The sequence below is a fragment of the Salvelinus fontinalis genome, chromosome 23, assembly GCF_029448725.1.
Source record: "Salvelinus fontinalis isolate EN_2023a chromosome 23, ASM2944872v1, whole genome shotgun sequence".
Lineage (NCBI taxonomy): Eukaryota > Metazoa > Chordata > Actinopteri > Salmoniformes > Salmonidae > Salvelinus > Salvelinus fontinalis.
Genome location: NC_074687.1, coordinates 30,311,062 through 30,332,222, shown reverse-complemented (window position 1 = coordinate 30,332,222; position 21,161 = coordinate 30,311,062). Strand labels below are relative to the sequence as shown.

General features: G+C 43.1%; 1 protein-coding gene across 1 annotated transcript in view; it reads right to left on the bottom strand.

The window, feature by feature from the left end:
* Positions 1-12,065: 12,065 nt before the first annotated feature.
* LOC129821105 (solute carrier family 49 member 4-like) overlaps positions 12,066-21,161 on the bottom strand; it is a 72,647-nt gene continuing 63,551 nt past the window's right edge. The window contains exon 9 of the mRNA XM_055878402.1: positions 12,066-16,534. Within this exon, the coding sequence (XP_055734377.1) occupies positions 16,419-16,534 (116 nt within the window). The 3' untranslated portion in view covers positions 12,066-16,418. The remainder of the gene's footprint in view (positions 16,535-21,161) is intronic.

Below are 21,161 nucleotides of genomic sequence, written 5' to 3'. Positions count from 1 at the left end.
TGCTGTATTGACGTATCCTGAAAATGACATCTGCTGCTTTAGATTGAACGGTCATATCTCAGTTATTGTTTTCATATCTACAAAAAATAAGCTATTTTCTTTACTTTCAGAGTGTGAGCTGATCAAGGGGTCGAAAATGTAGATATTGCCAGATGTTCACTGTCCGAGGAACCGGCCGTGGAAGCTTTATTGCTGGCAAAAGTGTCCATAACCAGAGGTAATTAAACTGTTCTGTGTTCTTTCTCTCTTCCTCTCTGCCTGTCTTGTTGTACATGGAACCTGTCTCACATGCACAGTTTGGAGGAAGAAGGATACCTTGACCTGTCAAATTCTATCCACCTCTTCTGTGTGGGATAAGTGTTCCTACCTCGTCTGCGGGTAGATCTGCAGCATTTCACAGAGAGTTGGAATAATCGCCCCTTAAGTACAGAGGCGAACCTGACACCTCACCAGCTGTGGCATATCGGAATGCAAAAAAAACACCTGTGCACATTTTTGTTTTTGCCTTAGCACTACACAGCTGATTCAAATGATCAAGTCATCATCAAGCTTCAAGTGGTATTTATGTCTAATAATGACACTATCTTCTATTGTTTGTCCTCATGTGTCTGTTTTTCAGCATAAAGTACTCTTTGGCCACTTAGTGTGGACACCAGTTGAGACCACACACACACACAATAACAGTCTCTCCTTCACTTCATCCTTCGCCCTAAATCATCTAGGTTATATCAGCTGTGTCGGTGAACCCGTCCCGCATCTGAACTGGCTGTCAAAGAGGGCACAGCATGATCATAGATGACAGGTCAGGTCAACAGGAAGTATTATTAAAGAGATGCTTTACATTGAAATACAGATAGAGATGTAGTAGTCCGACAGTTAATGATCCAAGATCAGTTTTGCATTTTACCTCCTGATGATTATGATGATTGACCATGTTAGAATAAAAAAAACAAGGCATAATAATGCTCTCTATCCATCTGTCTCTCGTCTGCAGGTATGTCTTGATGTGAGAGAGGAAGCCAGTCCCGTCATCGCCACCTCACCCGCTCTTAAGATAACCTTTGGGCATGCTGTGGGCCCAAGGCTGGTTAGGAGACACCGCTAGAGACACTGTAATTGTGATGAACTGAGAGAATATTAGGGTAGCACTGTAATTCATTAATCATATGCTGTCTGCCTCTGTTCTTACCTCTTTCCCTTTCTGTCTTCTACACCTCTCTCCCCACCTCGTCTTTATTCTTTGTTTTATAATGCACACCATACGTGCATTGAAGTACAGATTGAACTTGTATTTATAATATAATATTACAATGATCATAATTATAATGCATGTATTATGTATTTATAACACCTGGATAATGAACTTCTTTCAATAAAGCATTTCACATTCTCTACTGGTTGAAATTAAGTTTCTCATTGAAATACTATCCTGTGTCCTCAGATTAATGCAGATGAAGGGAGTTAGATATGCATAGTTTTTTTTCTGTATATATTAATTACAAATCACTCTTTACTTAAATCATGTTTCTAGTCTATTGCATAGTTACAATGTGTAATCATTGATGTTCCAGGAACAGGAGTGGTAAACACTGTTGAAGTGTATAATTGTAATACATACATGCAGACACAGCATCATTCAAAGAATGGAGTTTGATACACCTGGTATTGGATATGACTGAAAAAGAATGTCTCAGAGATTCATACCTGAACCACACCTTTATTTGCCAAGGAAGAGTACATGATCAGTGAATATATTCAATGTACAGGCTACAATGTGGGGGATCTCATGTATGGTAATAACTACAGCACATGTATATAGGACTTGGCACAATAAAGTTATTATATTCTACTCAATCCATAGACTTCATTAATGCCATTCAGACTTGAAGTTGATGCAACAACCATGATAGCTGAGGCTCATAGATAGGCTCTGAACTAATATTCATACCAAACGTTTTAGGGTCCATACACAGATCGGCTACATACTGTAGCTAGCTACACATCCATAGGCATACAGTTATTTTTATCCTCCACTACACAATTAAGCAAGTAAATCGTTAGCTAACGTTAGCTATGTTACTTCAGCTACATTGCATGGCAAGGCAATCTTACACAATTGTACATTCAATTTGCAGTAAATGCTTCAGCTAGCTAGATTCTTTACATCCATTGTTTCCCAAGACGACAGCCTGGTTTACTGGTTTTCTCAGGAGTCCCTAAAACATTAAACAACACAAATTACAATGTCATACTGTACTCATGTCATAACACCGGCTAGCTAGCTGGCTAATGTTAGCTAGTCAGTTAATTTGCTAAATCGCAATTTTCGTAAATTAACTTTGTCAAAAAAATATGCACAATTGTTTGTTTCTACATTAACTAACATATTCCTCTCAATTGTAAATTTTTAGTTTGACTCGTTAGGACGTTATAACTTCTTACATCTGCTTCCCCCGTAATGTTTTGTCAGTCAACTTTGTTGAAGAAAGCCACCAGGGACGGGTGGTTCCCGTCAAATTCGCCATTGGAACCACTCGATATTATCGGTCATATAAAAACCTTGGGACCCAAATGCATAGTGAGTGCTCTATCTCCCCCTTGTGGTGGTCTGGAGCAATGAAGCCGTGATGCTGGGTACCTCTAAGTCCCGCGGTGTAAGCTCGCAACTTTTAAAGGAGGAACCACTGTAGTTACAAGGTGGGCATTTCATAATGTATATTTTTTTAAGTATTGACCTTGGAATATTCAATGTAGTCGGAGCTAGATTCCACAAAGCCTGGTCTCGGATTCACACCGTTGGAAGTTCATCAGAAACTTCCTTCACCATGGAGTGGAGTTTAGTCCGCTAGGCCCCTGCTAGAGCGTCACGTCTCTCTACCTCCTCTCCCTCGCGCTTTATCAGCTCTGGTCAATAAAGTAGTTTAAAAATTGACTTTTCTGCTGCTTCCCTCACTCGGATCGGATCGGACCAGGTCTGGATCCAATCAGGTCTATACGGAATGGGTCTAGTTGTCCTCGGGTCCGTTCAGAACGGGTCTCTATATTTATTTTATTTTATTTATGCATATCAGGTCCGGATCGGAAAGCCCCAGGTCCATTTCGGGAACACGTCCAACTTTTTGGACCCATGAAGGCCTCTACAGTACGGGGCCACAGGGTAGCCTCAATCCCAGCTGTTCTGGGTCTGGTAACGGTGCGATATTTAGCAGTGCAACGCTATACAGAGAGTACTAGTGTAATACACCACAGGGAGCTATCCCCAACATTATATCCTTGTGTCATCATGTATTGGCCTTTTATAGGAACAAGGCTTTTGTCCTAAAAACAGTAAGGTCTTTTTCCATGTTAGCAAACACAACAACTCACCCAGGACCCGAGGGGCATGGTATAGACGATTAAAGCCCAATTCCAGATCCATACTTGATAGTTTCCTCCCTCCTGTCACAACTGATAAGACTTACATCTTAGTTTTGCTGCAAAACAGTTTTTTTCAGGACCTCTGAGATTCAGATCGTTTGTTTTCTTCTACAGAGACTAGTTGCTATTCTCCACAATAGACACACCTTTATTTATATTTAATCCATTCTCACAGGTCTCACTGCGATGACAAATAGGCTTCCTGTTCCCCTGCTCCCTGTGGGAGGTTAATGCGTTGAAACTGAACCCAACCTGGGTAGCTAAGAACAAGTAGCAAAACATGAATAATTTATGTAGAGACCGGCAAGCCTTTTTCTGCCCCCTTGTATCCATCTGAAGTTGAGAGTTCTGAAAGGGGTGCAAGCGCGTGCTTAGGCAACAAAAAAGGTTCTTGGTGGTAGTGCATTAAACTTTGAGAAAAAATAAATCAGGAGGCAGAAAGTAAGTGAAAATCAGTGTGTCAGGTCGTATTCTAGCCATTCTCCACTAGGCTTTTAAGCAAATTTCCTGTCCTTCTGTTTAATTGAAGCATTTTGCTGCTGTGTCCCTGAAAAGTTCACGCACGATCACGGTCGCAAACACACATACACACACACACATACACACACACAAACACACACGACGCACTCTATATGAACCATCAATTTGTTCCAACAAAGCTAAGGTGTTGTTTGAAGTGATGTGTTCTTATTTCCGCCCTCAAAACACTTTCTACTTCTCTGTAGTTTTTCGAAACAGATGTAGATACAAACAGATGTAGAGACAAATGTGTACAACAATCTTGTTTTATGTTGAATAAGCCAACATCAACCAAACATAAAAATCTGAATTCAGTGGAAAACAATGAAACAGGTCAGGCGCCTATAGTCTAAATCAAAGTGCTTTCTATATCTTACTGTTCACAATTACCTACATAAACATCAGTTTTTCAGCAGTACCATGTAACCTGTATACAGTATGTACATTACAGAGTGACAGAACTCCTTACTGACATTTCAGAGCCGCTAAACCACATATTATGCATGATGCTGCTGCTAGTCATCTTACAGACAGTATTCAAATAAAGCTACAGTGCTGCAAAGGCCATACGCACTGTGTATGTACCGAGTGGCAGAGCTTCCCACTGCATGTGTTAACATTTCAGAGCCTTTCCACCATATAATCATAATGCTCCTAGTCAACATGCAGTATTTATATAAAGCTACAGTAGAGGGCTGAGAAGGTCAGGTGTTTTATCTGATTCATAGTGGTCCTTATGGGGAGGAGGGTAACGTAATGGATAGATTGTGAGGTAGCTTTTCCACCTCTCTGAGGCACACACACGCACGTGCACACACACGCATGCACGCACACACACACACACACACACACACACACACACACACACACACACACACACACACACACACACACACACACACACACACACACACACACACACACACACACATAGCCTTCCTCTCAGAGGAGGAAAGGACCTATTTCCTCTCAGCTGGAGAGCATTATGTCTGAGAGGACTGAGAGGGCTGGAGCAGCTATACACAGGGCCTCTTCTAGGACGACTGTGTCCCAAATGGCACCCTATTGCATATATACAATGGTGCACCCATGGCTGGGCTGTTGTCAAAAGTAGTGCACTATATAGGGAACAGGTCAGTTGGAACGCAACTGACCTCAGTCTATGTAATGTTCACCACTCAAATATTTTCAAATGGATCATGCATATGTGCTGAAATGTATTTATGTCTTTGCATTTGTTTCTGTTCAATAGTGATGAAACTGTCGCAAAAGTTTTTAAAGTTTAGATATCCTATAGTATGGTGGGTTTTACTTGGTTTAAATGTGTGCAAGAGTAGAAGAGATATTTTGGTCACTCTTGTGATCTATAACCTTGCCTGAGACCAGAAGACTTGCATTAGCTCCTCTAGCGAATGCTTAGGCTTGAACTTAACAGACAGTTTTGGGTTCCATATTAACTCTGGGTCTTTACCTCCACTGGGCCTATTCAGACTTATTTTATATTAAACTTTTATTTACCAGGAAGTCTCATTTGATGGATTTGATGGTTCTTCAATGAGTCTTTTCTCACCTTACATCTCAGGTAAGCCCCTGTAAGCCTTTGGGGACGCTGGCTCTCCCAGTAGGGGCTCCATGTGAACAAAGACAGAGCTGCACTGTGTTTAACTTAAAAGCAACAAACAGGTTCATTGTTAGCAGATCTCTCCTGGCAGTTGCCTTTCTTTAGCCTGTATTATCCTCTCCTCTATCCTCTCCTCTCCTGCTGTGAAGAGGGCCGTAAGCTGCTGAGAGGACCTATCTAGTCATGCTAGCTCTCTCTTTCACAGCCTGTATACCCTCTATGCTGAGCGTAGGGGAGAGCTGTATAAACTCACAGGAGGTTTTGGCAAAGAGCAAGCTAGAGGGATGTACTGTATGAAGCCCACATAGATACTGTCTCCCATGAGATATGAAGGAGGATGGGACTTTTATTATGGGGGAGGTGTCTGCTCAAGGATTTGAATCGATCTGCTCAAAGATTAGAACAGTTGGCTGATTTGTTGTAGGTAGCAGGGAAATCCAATGACTTTATAATGTGGTAGTTCTCTGCCAACGTACAGTAGGTGGCAAGACAATGACAAAAATATATATTTCACTGTAACCGGTTATGTACTTGGTCAGTCCTCACCTGTGTCTCCCCTCACACCCACTCATCCATTGGCAATGTAAGCCACTCCCTCTGCGAGGCAATGTGTTTCAATCCCAGTGTCCAATTGTGAGTGTACTGGCTGCAGTCACCTCACAGAAGGGAACTTAACAGACAGGGTCCAGGCGCGCTCATCGGCAGCACAAGATATGTATATATATAAGTATTCAGACCCCTTTACTTTTTCCACATTTTGTTACTTTACAGCCTTATTCTAAAATGGATTAAATTCCCCCCCATTAATCTATGCAAAAGAGCCCATAATGACCAAGCAAAAACCGGTTTTTAGAATTTTTTTGCAAATTTCTATATTAAAAAAATTGAAATATGACATTTCCATAAGTATTCAGTATTCAGACCCGTTACTCAGTACTTTGTTGAAGCACGTTTGGTAGCGATTACAGCCTAGAGTCTTCTTGGGTATGACACTACAAGCTTGGCCCACCTGTATGGGGAGTCTCCCATTCTTCTCTGCAGATCCTCTCAAGCTCTGTCAGGTTGTTCAACCAGGTTGAAGTCTGGGCTCTGGCATGGCCACTCAAGGACATTCAGAGACTTGTCCCGAAGCCACTCCTGCGTTGTCTTGGCTGTGTGCTTAGGGTTGTTGACCTGTTGGAAGGTGAACCTTCGCCCCAGTCTGAGGTCCTGAGCGCTCTGGAGCAAGTTTTCAACAAGGATCTCTCTGTACTTCGCTCCGTTCATCTTTCCCTCTATCCTGACTAGTCTCCCAGTCCCTGCCGCTGAAAAACATCCCCACAGCATGATGCTGCCACCACCACAGTTCACCGTAGGGATGGTATTGGCCAGGTGATGAGTGGTGCCTGGTTTCCTCCAGACGTGACGCTTGGCATTCAGGTCAAAGAGTACAATCTTGGTTTCATCAGACCAGGCAATCTTGTTTCTCATGGTCTGAGAGTCCTTTAGTTGCCTTTTGGCAAACTCCAAGTGGGCTGTCATGTGCCTTTTACTGAGGAGTGGCTTCTGTCTGGCCACTCTACCATAAAGGCCTGATTGGTGGTGATGCAGACATGGTTGTCCTTCTGGAAGGTTCTCCCATCTCCACAGAGGAACTCTGGGGCTTTGTCAGAGTGACCATCGGGTTATTGGTCACCTCCCTAACCAAGGCCCTTCTCCCCTGATTGCTCAGTTTGGCCGGGCGGCCAACTCTAGGAAAAGTCTTGGTGGTTCCAAACTGATGATGGAGGCCACTGTGTTCTTGGGGACCTTCAATGCTGCATAAATGTCTTGGTACCCTTCCCCAGAACTGTGTCTCGACACAATCTTGTCTCTGAGCTCTACAAACAATTAATTTGACCTCATGGCTTGGTTTTTGCTCTGACATGCACTGTCAACTGTGGGACCTTACATAGACAGGCGTGTGCCTTTCCAAATCATGTCCAATCAATTGAATTTACCACAGGTGAACTCCAATCAAGTTGTAGAAACATCTTAAGGATGATCAATGGAAACAGGATGCACCTGAGTTTAATTTCAAGTTTCATAGCAAAGGGTCTGAGTACTTATGTAAATGTAATATTTCAGTTTTTTATTTGTGATACATTTGCTAAAATTTCTAAAAACCTGTTTTCACTTTGTCATTATGGGGTATTGACTGTAGATTGATGAGGGAAAAAAATAATTTAATCAATTTTAGAATAAGGCTGTAAACATAAAAAAATGTGGAAAAGGTCAAGGGGTCTGAATACTTTCCGAATGAGAGAGAGAGATGCTACCTCCATCTTCAAGCACTCTACCTCAATATTCATCACTTTCTCTTTCTCTCTCTCTCTCCTACTTTCTCCCCCCCCCCCCCCCCCCTCTCTCTCCCCTCCTCTAAGAGAGCAGCAGTAGAGAAACTTCCCTCTTGTGTGTGACAGATACTTGGAGCCCATCTGACTTAGAGTCCTTGACGTCAGCGCCAGGCCGGTGATGGTCTGGAACAGCTGTTGTGACAGCAGCCGGTCACAGCAGAGGTCTCAGTGCCACTCCGCCATGCCACAGGGACAGGGGACTATAGGTTAATGAAACTGGTGACACACACATTGAATGCCCAGTTGGCTGCTGATTGCACCTTTGAATGAATGTACCTCTGACTCTCCCCCAGCCGTTTCCTACCTAAACCCTGACACGTTTTTTATCCAGAGGGACGAAGCTGTGCCTCTGCATCCCCCAGCAATTCAGTCACCCAAACCCCTACTGATCCACCATGGATGCCCAGTTTTCCACTGAGTACACCTCTGACTGTCTCTTTCCCAGTCAGTCACCCAATTCCCTGCGGATCCATCATGGACCCTCAGTCGCCTACTAACTGTACCTTTACATCCCCCACAGACATTCCCTACCCAAAACTCTGACTGCCACATCATTCAGAGGGACAAAGGAAACTAAGTACCTGATCCACCATGGTGGCTCAGTTGCCTACTGACTGTGCATTTGCAGCTCCCAACCGTTCAGTCACCCAAACCCCTGCTGAGCCACCATGAACTCCCAGTTGTCCAGTCGCCTGCTGACTGCAGCTCTCAGACATTCACTAGTCAGCCAAACCCTGGTTGCAAAGTTTTCATCCAGAGGTAGAAATTAAGCTTAGTCCCTGGCTGTACCCCCTCCTAAACTTTGTTCAGGGTGCTGAGTCACATTGTCTGAACACAGCAATCAAAGGTAACCATGCTGTCCGGTAGCCACATGTAACAAAACAAAAAACATGTTCATTTTTGATGAGGGGAAGGGAAGGGAGGAGGAGAAGGTCTGTATGTGTGTGCGTGAGTGCATCTGTGTGTGAGTGCATGCAAGACACTGCTCCCCAGGAATCCACAGAGGTATAGCCAGGCTTCCGGGGGTGACTTTCTGTGAGCCTGTTTGCATTAGCTAAGAAAGGCATGCATCTCTCTGTAGGTGTGTGTGTGATTTAAGTAGGAAGCCTGCTAGATCAAAGAGTCCAGTGTTCTCCTGGCCGTGGCGTTTCCGCCTGCCTGGTTATCATAATTGCCTTTACTCTGAGGACATGCTGATTCCGTTAGGCCTTGTCTCCCCACATTACAGTTAGGAGACTGAACTCTGGTCTGGCTGTCGGCTTGCTTTTTCTTCTCAACCCTTTACAGTTAGAAATGGAAGTGTTGAAAATATTGATGTACTGTAGCTCTTTTTGGGGTGGACAGGAAAAAGAGAGTTTGTATCATAGACGCTTTTGACAATTTGTAGACTCCATGCCCCGACAAACTGAGGCTGTGATATGTGGTTGTCTAGCTATCTTAAGAGGAAGTCAAAAGATGAAATCAAAAGTAAAATGTCTAACATCTAACCTATTCATAAAGCGTCTCAGAGTAGGAGTGCTGATCTGGGATCAGTTTTGCCTTTTAGATCATAATGAATAGGACAAGGGGTATATGATCCTAGATGAGGTACTCTGAGACACTTTATGAATATGGGGCCTGGAATTTCTTTATATATTGCCAGCTGCTAATCTCCTTCCAAGTATGCCCCTCACACACATCCATACAAGGCCATCTGTTTCCTTCTCTTCTGTCTCCCTTATCCCCCCATCCTCAGTCTTCTGGTTAAAATTGTATACATGTTGGGATTTATTTAAATATATGTCCCCAAAAGATAGAGGCTGGATGGTACCAGACACATGCTAGGGAACACCTCAAAGTCACTTCTGATGGTGTGTGTGTGTTTGCATGTGTGTATACACCTCAAAGTCACTCATGATGGATACTCCAATTAGGATCCAGCTGTCATGCAGCTCGTAGCTCCGGCCCCTAAACCCATCCATCCTCATCAACACTACAGCCCAGTAATATGTAGAAGATAAGTTACAGCCAATATGATAGCATTTATGCTAAATGAGCCATTTGAAAGCGTAGCCCATTTTTCATAATCCAAGGTTTTCAGTTAAGACACATACTGTAGCTAAGGGAGTCCCAAGGAGACAGAGACACAGGAGACTTGCATGCTTGCCAAGGATGGAGGGAAGCGAAGCGTTTTTTCCATAAAAAATAAGGGGGGAAAAACTAACGATATCATAAAAGAAACAACACAGATATGAAGAGTGGCAGTTGGAATGGAAAACAAATGATGGGGTATAAAAATGTCACTTGGGCAGACAGGGAGGCCTATTTTCTACCAGCCAGCCATTTGGTCTCAAAATCTATGACAGACAGGAACAACAACGGGGGGATAGAAAGACAGAGAGAGAACAAAGCCAAAAAGAAAATCACCAAATTGCTTGTCAGACAATGAAAACTATTGTTTCCAACAGGCTTCTCTGCTCCTAACAGACCTGCTGTCAACAACAAAGATGTGTTTGTGTTGTGTGTGTTGTGTGTGTTAAACAGGCAAATTGTTGTGTTTTGTTTTCCTGAACAATTGAAACTGTCTGCATCATTGCCCTATCTCTCTCTCTTTGACAATATAACATGGAGGCTCCTGCATCCACGCTTACTACACTACAGTATAAATACTATTCTTGCCTTTTGCACTGATGCAATGAACTGCAATCCAATTACCCTAAAAGCTAAATAATTGTGTGTTTGACTGAGGCCCTCTCTATTCACATAGAGCAGGGGTTCCCAAACGGTTTTGCTTCATGACCCACCAACTGAGGTGTCTGATTCGCGACCCACCATAACGTTTGAGCAGTGATAAAAACGTACACAAAACAAAGAATTTAAAAAAAGTATTTGCAGGTTCAAAGCTAAACTCCTGCAATTCCACACATCCTGTTATGGAGCTGAAAGAAAATGTTGCAGTTTTAAAGCTAATTTCCTGCAATTATACGCATTTTGCCATAGAACTTGAGAGAAAATATTGCAGTTTATAAGCTAATTTCATCCAATTCTACACATTTTTACATGGCTAATGTTGTGTTCTTATGCTCAAAATCAATGGGGCTCTGATTGTCAAGCTTTTATTTTGTTGATTGTAAATTCTTAAAGACTATAGGCTATTATTAAAAACTATAGAGGTCCATTATCTTTTCATTATACTTTTTACTTGGTTTTAGTCATTTAAGTTTACGCTGAAAGCGTTTTTCTATCCCTAAAATGTATTTCTGAAAAATACATTTTCATCCCGCGACTCACCTGGACACCTGCCACGATCCCCAAGAGGGCCCCGACCCACAGTGTGGGAACCACTGCCACAGAGTACTGTTGAATTCCAGTTCACCCCCTGGGTCATGAGCACTGTGTATTGCGTGTTCTGATCCAGGCTGAGGCACACCATGATGCAGAGTGCTGTGCTGCACCATAGCCTGGTCTCAGATCTGTTTGTGCTGTCTTGCCAACTCTTATGGTCTTTGTCACAAGAAGTTGGTAAGACAGCACAGAGTGGGACCAGGCTATCCAGATCTGGGACATACAGCTTCCCAGTAGCTTCTATCTCTTGTCTTTGAGAACATCTTGCACTCAACTCCAACACCTGACAGAGGGGTTAGGAGAGAGATCAATCAGACACACACACCTATGGGTCAGATAACAAATCTCTCCATTGAGGAGAGAGAAACATGAGTGAGAGAGAAAGAGAGAATCTCTGCAACTAAAATCAATCATAGCATCTAGTGTATCCAGAGAGCCAGTGAGTCAGAATGAGCCAGAGCAGGTCACCTCCCTTTGCATGCATGGGGACCCCAGAGTCCAATATTCAGCCCTGATCGTAGCCTACATATGACTTCAGGCACAGCTGGGAGAGGGTCTTGTGTGTGTCTTCTAGACGGAATAGGCGTCTTCATGGACTTTACACTAGTGAGGTCATGTATGTTGATCTTCATTTGTTTCATTAACTGGAAATGGGGAAATGATTTCTGACATTTCCTGGAAGAAAAGAAGGTGAAATGTCATGCAGTTTTTTGTACTTTTACACTTGGTCTACAGTTGCATTCATTGTGAAATAGAACATGAAGGGGAGGAGAACAGTGGATGATGGAGGAGAAGAGAAGTGGGTATACTGTATTTCAAAATGTATTTTTAATAAGCTACTTAAAATCTCACATACATTTGTTTTTACAGGACAATAACATCTATACCCCCAAAACACACGACAAGCAGTGTAATAGGAACGAGTTTCACTATTGTACACATACTGACTACCTCATCACAGAGTGGGTGGAGAGGACAGAATGCACAGATCACAGGGAATTAAGGCAACATATCACACGGTTTTGAAGGTAAAGAGCATAAAGACAAAACAAAGTGTTCTATCACTGGGTCGTTCCACGAAGAGTGCCTTTGGCATCCCTTTGATATTTTAAGTAGAAATTGTGCATCAATATTGAATTTCAAAAGCCTGTTATATTAAATGAAGTGCCCTTTAACATAGACCACATGTAGAATTTAATCAATCTGAATGAATAAATAAATAAAGTCTTGATTAAGTGCCACAATTCAGCATTTTGACATGTCCCTCTGTCTTCCCTCTGACTTCTAGGAAGATTTTTAACCCACTTAATCCCCACAGGTTCTCACCATCATTGTAAAGCCCTAGTTATTTTGTTTCTTTGACAAAGTAATTTCTGAAGATGATTATTTATTTTGTGTGATTAGGGATTCATTTACATCTGTCCCTCATTCTAAAGGTCTACCCTGTAACGTGAACTGAACTCTCATTGTAATATGGTGAAACTCTTTCTTTTAAATATTTTTTTCAAAAGAAACATTAAACATCTAATAGCCAAATCATAGCGTAAAAGCAGGTGAGATGGTTCTACTCTGAGCGGATCAGGCATAACATGTCAACCCTGTTACCCATACATAGACAGGCTAGAAATATATTTGTAATTTCACCTATTGAGATGGGAAAATGTGTTTTTGTGAACTGAACATGTGCTCTGACAGAATGTTAAAATTAGGTGAAATTATACTTTTTTCTTTGTTATTTTTTCTTTCTTAAGTTAGTTATCAAAAGGCACCGAATTGGTGGAACGACCCCACGAGGTAAAGAGAAAAACTCTTACTGTACAAGGGGAGTTAAAAAATTAACAAGGAGAAAGGAAAGGACAAACGCCATTCAGAACATATAGTTGAAGTCGGAAGTTTACATACACTTAGGTTGGAGTCATTAAAACTTGTTTTCAACCACTCCACAAATGTCTTGTTAACAAAGTTTCGTCAAGTCGGTTAGGACATCTAATTTGTGCGTGACAAGTCATTTTTCCAACAATTGTTTACAGACAGATTATTTCACTATCACAATTCCAGTGGGTCAGAAGTTTACATACACTAAGTTGACTGTGCATTTAAACATCTTGGAAAATTCCAGAAAATTATGTCATGGCTGTAGAAGCTTCTGGTAGGCTAATTGACATAATTTGAGTCAATTGGAGGTGTACCTGTGGATGTATTTCAAGGCCTACCTTCAAACTCAGTGCCTCTTTACGTGACATCATGGGAAAATCAAAAGAAATCAACCAAGACCTCAGAAAAAAAATTGTAGACCTCCACAAGTCTGGTTCATCCTTGGGAGCAAACGCCTGAAGGTACCATGTTCATCTGTACAAACAATAGTACACAAGTATAAACACCATGGGACCACGCAGCCGTCATACCTCTCAGGAAGGAGATGCTTTGGAGCGAAAAGTGCAAATCAATCCCAGAACAACAGCAAAGGACCTTATGAAGATGCTGGAGGAAACAGGTACAAAAGTATCTATATCCACAGTAAAACGAGTCCTATATCGACATAACCTGAAAGGCCGTTCAGCAAGGAAGAAGCCACTGCTCCAAAACCACCGTAAAAAGATCGTACTTTTTGGAGAAATGTCCTCTGGTCTGACGAAACAAAAATAGAACTGTTTGGCCACAATGACCATCATAATGTTTGGAGGAAAAAGGGGGAGGCTTGCAAGCCGAAGAAAACCATCCCAACCGTGAAGCACGGGGGTGGCAGCATCATGTTGTGGGGGTGCTTTGCTGCAGGAGGGACTGGTGCACTTCACAAAATGGATGGCATCATGAAGTAGGAAAATTAGGTGGATATATTAAAGCAACATCTCAAGACATCAGCCAGGAAGTTAAAGCTTGGTTGCAAATGGGTCTTCCAAATGGACATTGACCCGAGGCATACTTCCAAAGTTGTGGCAAAATGGCTTAAGGACAACAAAGTCAAGGTATTGGAGTGGCCATAAAAGTCCTGACCTCAATCCCATTGATAATTTGTGGGCAGAACTGAAAAAGTGTGTGCGCGCAAGGAGGCCTACAAACCTGACTCAGTTACACCAGCTCTGTCAGGAGGAATGTGCCAAAATTCACCCAACTTATTAGGGAAGGCTTGTGGAAGGCTACCTGAAACATTTGACCCAAGTTAAACAATTTAAAGGCAATGCTACCAAATACCAATTGAGTGTATGTAAACTTCTGACCCACTGGGAATGTGATGAAAGAAATAAAAGCTGAAATAAATCATTCTCTCTACTATTATTCTGACATTTCACATTCTTAAAATAAAGTGGTGATCCTAACTGACCTAAGACAGGGGATTTTTACTAGGATTAAAGGTCAGGAATTGTGAAAAACTGAGTTTAAATGTATTTGGCTAAGGTGTATGTAAATTTCCGACTTCAACTGTACATACTATATACAGTATCACCAAGGAAAAACATATTTTCTGTGGTTTGTCTGTGGCACAGCCGAGTAATGGGAGTTGGTGAGTGGTTTTGGGGAGTACCCCCACTTGTGCACGGGCAGGGGGCATGTTGAAAAAATAAGTTCCCTGTTTAAGTCCCTTGTAGATTAGTGCCTTTCAGGACCAGTCACTCCACAATCTGGGCATAGGTGGTTTTTTCCCGTTCCCTTCTTTTTCATGTTGAACATCAGTTCAATATCTGTGTTATTTCTCTGTGGGAAAGTAAGCATCCCATCCAAGTCCATCCCTGACCGTCGAGGCAAGGAGGTGCTTACCGAACCACTACCTGCCTCTTGTTGTCAGTGTCCTCAGCACAGTGACTACTGCTGGTGAATGTTGTGCGGTAGATGTAGAGCAGCTTCTTGGGGACTTAATAAGTGACTTATTAAGTGACTTAATAGTTTGTGGTTTCCACAGAATCAGCCACAGTCTCAGCTGTGCAGCAGCAGTATTCACATATTTCATTGTATTTGTCTCTATATCTACTGTGTTAGTGTTCTGATCCCTCAATAAATACATATCTGAAATAATAATGGACATTTCTACTGAGAAATATTTCACGTTAAAACCATTTTTAAAAACATGCCTTTCTCACTGAAACAAGTTTAGTTCAAAATTCAAAAATCTCCTATATAGTATAACAAACTGTAAACAGCTACAACAAAAAATATTTGGCAATTTTGAAATGTTCGTCTGCATATTAACCAACTCCAAACCAAAATGTCTGACTCCTGCTGTCAGGTCAGAATGACACGGGGAAACTGCTACTTCAAACATCCATATTCTGAACTGCTCATTAAAACGGATTGTGTGGTAACACCAGGAGACCAGCAGAGCCTCGACACACACAGAGATGAGAGTTTAAAGCAGTGACTTTGCATGCAGAGAGAGGCGGTCTCTGGGGCTCATCCAATCATATCCCAAGACACTGGCGTGCACCAAGGTGGTGTCCAATCATAGCCGACGACACTGGCAGGAACCTGCACGGCCTCCAATCAATTCAATCCCATAGGGAGAAAAAATGTCTTGCATAAGTCTTGAGAGAGGGGGATATAGTAAAAAAAAGGCGACCATATGTCACTATTAAAAGACATGTAATATCACAGGTAATTCTACAAAACAGCTTAGTTTGACAGTTTTACCCCCCTGCAATTCATAACCAGCAGTTATGAGTGACAATAAAATGCTATAAGGTCCCTTGTTAGCACAGACTGGCATGGTGGGGCTTGCTGATTGGCTGCTAGAGCTGCTCTGCCAATCAGGCCTCTCTTCTCTCATTAAGATCAGAGGACAGCCAGGCCACAGGGAAACCACCTGCCACAGAGTGCATCTTTAGACAACAACAGTCCCTAATCATGCCATGACCAGGTCCCATTGTAGTTTACATTATAAAAAAAGACAAGACAATGCTGCATCAGAGGACCAACAGACCGACACTGATAAAGAGTTAACATTAATGACTAATTGTCTGAGGCCCTTGGCTGGTGCTTCTCATTGGCTACAAGGAAATCACAATGAATCACCATCATATTACACGTTTACAACTACAGTTATACTTAAAACGTAAAAGAGCGCAAGGTTGCACTTCTGAAATCAATTTTTTCTTCCTCTTCTTCTCTGTGCAGTGTGTTTCAAATGTTCCTGTCTTTGTTCTCCTCTTGTTCCAGTCTTTGTGTGTGTGTCAGACTGAGACAAAGACGTCTAGGTAGAGGCGGTCGTAGGATTCCCTGAAGAAGAGGATGAGGACGAGGCTGAAGGCACAGGAGCCCGTCAAACACCAGTTTAGCCACGACAACTCTGAGGAGAGATGGAAAAGGTTCATTAGATCACTGAAGGTTACTCATTACATCTGTTCCTCTATGCTCACTACAGGCAAGACATGACCGGTACACTACTGTACATCACAATGACCTTTATAACAGACGACAAGAACAACCAATCATATAGTTAAAGTATTGACTTCATGACTGTGTATAAACCCAACCAACGACATGCAATAGTAGTAGTATAATGTGTTCTAATAGTTTAATGTGTGGAAGTTATTCATGTCCGTTAACTCAAAACAAGCCCTAATCATGCAATGTGTAGACTAGAGGGTGACATCGTTCAGAAATTGGCTGAACTTTGTGTCATGCATCTAAATAATGTCAGTAATGGCCTGTTTTCCCTTTCAGCATTGAACTAAACTTGAACCCCAATGTTTTTCCTTTTCCCTCCTGTTTTGCTGTTTAAGCGCCAGTGGCCCTAGCTAGCCTGTAATGAAGAGGTAATGGAAAGACACGTGTAGAGTGGGACTAATTGGTGTGAGCCATGGTTCTAACACACACACACACACACACACACACACACACACACACACACACACACACACACACACACACACACACACACACACACACACACACACACACACACACACTTGACAGACACATTACTTCCTGTTACTGCCCCAGAAAGAAATCGATAGGTCTCCTTTCAGCTGCACAGCACTAGGCATGCCCTCTCAACATGATGCAGAGGTGTGGGTGGGGGGAGAGAGAGAACGAGAGAGGGAGAGAGAGAGACGGAATAGAGAGAAAGAGAGTCACCAGAGAGAGCGAGGGAGACCAGAGAGTGAAAGAGAGAAAGAGAGAGACAGAAAGAGAGAGAGAGAGAGAACAGAGAGAGAAACAGAGAGACAGAAAGAGAGAGAGAGCAGAGAGAGAAACAGAGACAGAAAGAGAGAGCAGAGAGAGAGCAGAGAGAGAGACAGAAAGAGAGAGAGAGCAGAGAGAGAGACGGAAAGAGAGAGCAGAGAGAAACAGAGACAGAAAGAGAGAGAGAGAGCAGAGAGAGAAACAGAGAGACAGAGACAGAAAGATAGAGAGCAGAGAGAGAGAGAGAGAGAGAGAAACAGGGAGACTAAACGAGAGAGAGAGAGAGACTGAGCGGGGTGCCCAGCACCCCTACCACTAAGACAGGAACCACACGGCCTGATAAGGTAGAAGATGACAGCCCTCCAGCAGCTGGCAGGGCCCTGATAAAGAACCAGCAGGACTAAATATAGAGAAATGAGGTCAAAACACACCAAACTGAGTGGAGCATGCATCTTAATTCCCCCTGCAGGGCATTTCAATTTCAGTTGCCCAGTCCTATAATGCAGTTGATCAATTGCCCCTGAAGTGAGCGGCTCAATCGATGGGTGAGAAGTGAGACTCAAGCTAGGTCAGCCGTTTGGCCTGTTTGGGTAAATTATATGATTTGGCCCTCTGGCACATCTCAGAGTGAGTCAGCCAGAATAGATCCACCTCTCCACCAGGGTAAGGTGAAGGAGACAAGGGTGCATTGCACACAGGAGAAAAAAAAAATAGGCCTTTTTGGCTTACTCTTTCACTTATTGTTGCTGCCTATACTTACACAGAAAACATTCATAGTGTCCAGAGGGGAAGGGGACATACGGGAGAGAGTAAGAAAGAGAGAGGCTCCACCTCAGGACAATGTGAAGGAAAATAATATTTTTTCTTGCTTATCCTTTCATTTGTGTCTCCACTAGGGTACAAAAAGAGCCTCTTCCTGAAGCCAGAAAGAGTGAACATCTGTGGATCCAGAGCACAGTGGACAGAGAGAGAACGTCTGTGGGTTCAGTGGACAGAGAGAGACAGAGAGAGACAGAGAGAGACAGAGAGAGAGACAGAGAGAGAGACAGAGAGAGAGACAGAGAGAGAGACAGAGACAGAGACAGAGACAGAGACAGAGACAGAGACAGAGAGAGACAGAGAGAGAGACAGAGAGAGAGACAGAGAGAGACAGAGAGAGAGACAGAGACAGAGACAGAGACAGAGACAGAGAGACAGAGAGACAGAGAGACAGAGAGAGAGAGAGAGAGAGAGAGAGAGAGAGAGAGAGAGAGAGAGAGAGAGAGAGAGAGAGAGAGAGAGAGAGAGAGAGAGAGAGAGAGAGAGAGCGAGAGAACATCTGTGGGTCCAGAACACAGTGGACAGAGAGAGAACATCTGTGGGTTCAGAGCACAGTGGACAGAGAGAGAACATCTGTGGGTTCAGAACACAGTGGACAGAGAGAGAACATCTGTGGGTTCAGAGCATAGTGGACAGAGAGAGAGACAGAGAGAGAACATCTGTGGGTTCAGAGCACAGTGGACAGAGAGAGAACATCTGTGGGTCCAGAACACAGTGGACAGAGAGAGAGAACATCTGTGGGTTCAGAGCACAGTGGACAGAGAGAGAGACAGAGAGAGAACATCTGTGGGTTCAGAGCACAGTGGACAGAGAGAGACAGAGAGAGAACATCTGTGGGTTCAGAGCACAGTGGACAGAGAGAGACAGAGAGAGAACGTCTGTGGGTCCAGAACACAGTGGACAGAGAGAGAACATCTGTGGGTCCAGAACACAGTGGACAGAGAGAGAACATCTGTGGGTTCAGAACACAGTGGACAGAGAGAGAACATCTGTGGGTTCAGAGCACAGTGGACAGAGAGAGAGAACATTTGTGGGTTCAGAGCACAGTGGACAGAGAGAGAGACAGAGAGAGAACATCTGTGGGTTCAGAGCACAGTGGACAGAGAGAGAACATCTGTGCGTTCAGAACACAGTGGACAGAGAGAGAACATCTGTGGGTCCAGAACACAGTGGACAGAGAGAGAACATCTGTGGGTTCAGAACACAGTGGACAGAGAGAGAACATCTGTGGGTCCAGAACACAGTGGACAGAGAGAGAACATCTGTGGGTTCAGAGCACAGTGGACAGAGAGAGAGAACATCTGTGGGTTCAGAGCACAGTGGACAGAGAGAGAACATCTGTGGGTCCAGAGCACAGTGAAAGACAAAAGAAGAAGTGAAAAGGTGAAGGATGTTCCATTGTGCAGTAGCACAGTCATTAATCAAGTTAGCTCAGTAACCTGTTTCCTGTTGGTGTGGCAGTGGTGTGGAGGCCTGTTAACGGAGTTGTGTTTCTCTGACTGTGTTGTCACCACAGCCTGCCTGCCCCTGATTCATCCATTTAGATAGGAGATTAAGGGAGGAGAGATATGTGAACGGGTGTGGAGTCTGAATGAATGCTAATGTGTCTTTGTATGCTTACCAACAAGTATTTGGTGGTAAAGAAAGGGCTAAGTGGCTTGTGCGGTCATGGTCCCTCTGACATCGTCAGTGAGGAGTGGTGGGGCTGTAGTGTGTAGAAAGTTGCTTGAACAGCAATACACAGGGGAATAGGAGTGGACTGAATCTATTTCCCTTTCTGTACATGAATAATGAAAGAGCCTCTGGGGGACATATGTTGATGCAGGCTATCATAGCTCCAGTAGCTCAGTGATAATATCTAACTGACAGTTAGAAAGGACAATTGAAATGATGTTTTCACTTCTCCCTCTGGCTATATTGACGCCTCACCCTGCGCCATCAGCCAAAGCCGCTTATCATACCAGAATTATTCCTAATTGTGGCCGATAATGCTGCGTTTTAAAATGGATGTAGCTTTTCAGAGCTGGTTAAATGTCTTCTCACTTTACAGAGCTGTTTTTTAGTGGAACGGAGCTAGCTGACTGGCTGACATTAGCCAGAAATAAATGAAATGAAATCATAAAACGTTCAATGAAACAAAATGAGAATAATTATTTTCTATTACTGTCAGAATGTTCAGACTGGGTGGGTAGACATTAAGACGGTTTAATATGACTGTGTGTTCCTAATAGGGTGTGTTTGATTATACTGTCAGCTGTTCCCATGATGATCATTCAAAAACATCCCAGAAATAAAAGTGCAACTGCAAAACAAAAGGCTTGTTATGGATCAACGTGGCGCTACAGTCTCCGACGCCGCCATAACATTCACAAAAGGTTAGGAATTACAGATAAGCCAAATAACATGTTATTAATCTCATAGTGTTGTATTTCAGACAAATACTGCAAAGTTTGACAAAAACTAAGTTTAAAAGAAAAAGAAAAGCGGCAATTATTTTCTGTCTGATTCCCTTGTAGAAGTCTTGGCAGCAAACCCAACGATATAGCTGCCTATCCAACACAACCCCTAACTCCTCCACATAGACGAGGAATCTTTGACGCTACACTTCACAATAAGGCTCCCTACTTTGTATTCCACCCACCACTCCATAGCTAAATCACAAACACAGAGACGATGACATCTAAAGTACCAACAACTATAGCTGTATGTTGTCTCCATTTATGTGTTCAGACAGATTCAGTCCTATATAGAGAAATAGGGTGCCATTTGGGAGGCACCCTGAAATACCCTGCTGGAATAGAAGGAAGTTGGGACCCGCTGAAATACCCTGCTGGAATAGAAGGAAGTTGGGACCCGCTGAAATACCCTGCTGGAATAGAAGGAAGTTGGGACCCGCTGAAATACCCTGCTGGAATAGAAGGAAGTTGGGACCCGCTGAAATACCCTGCTCGAATAGAAGGAAGTTGGGA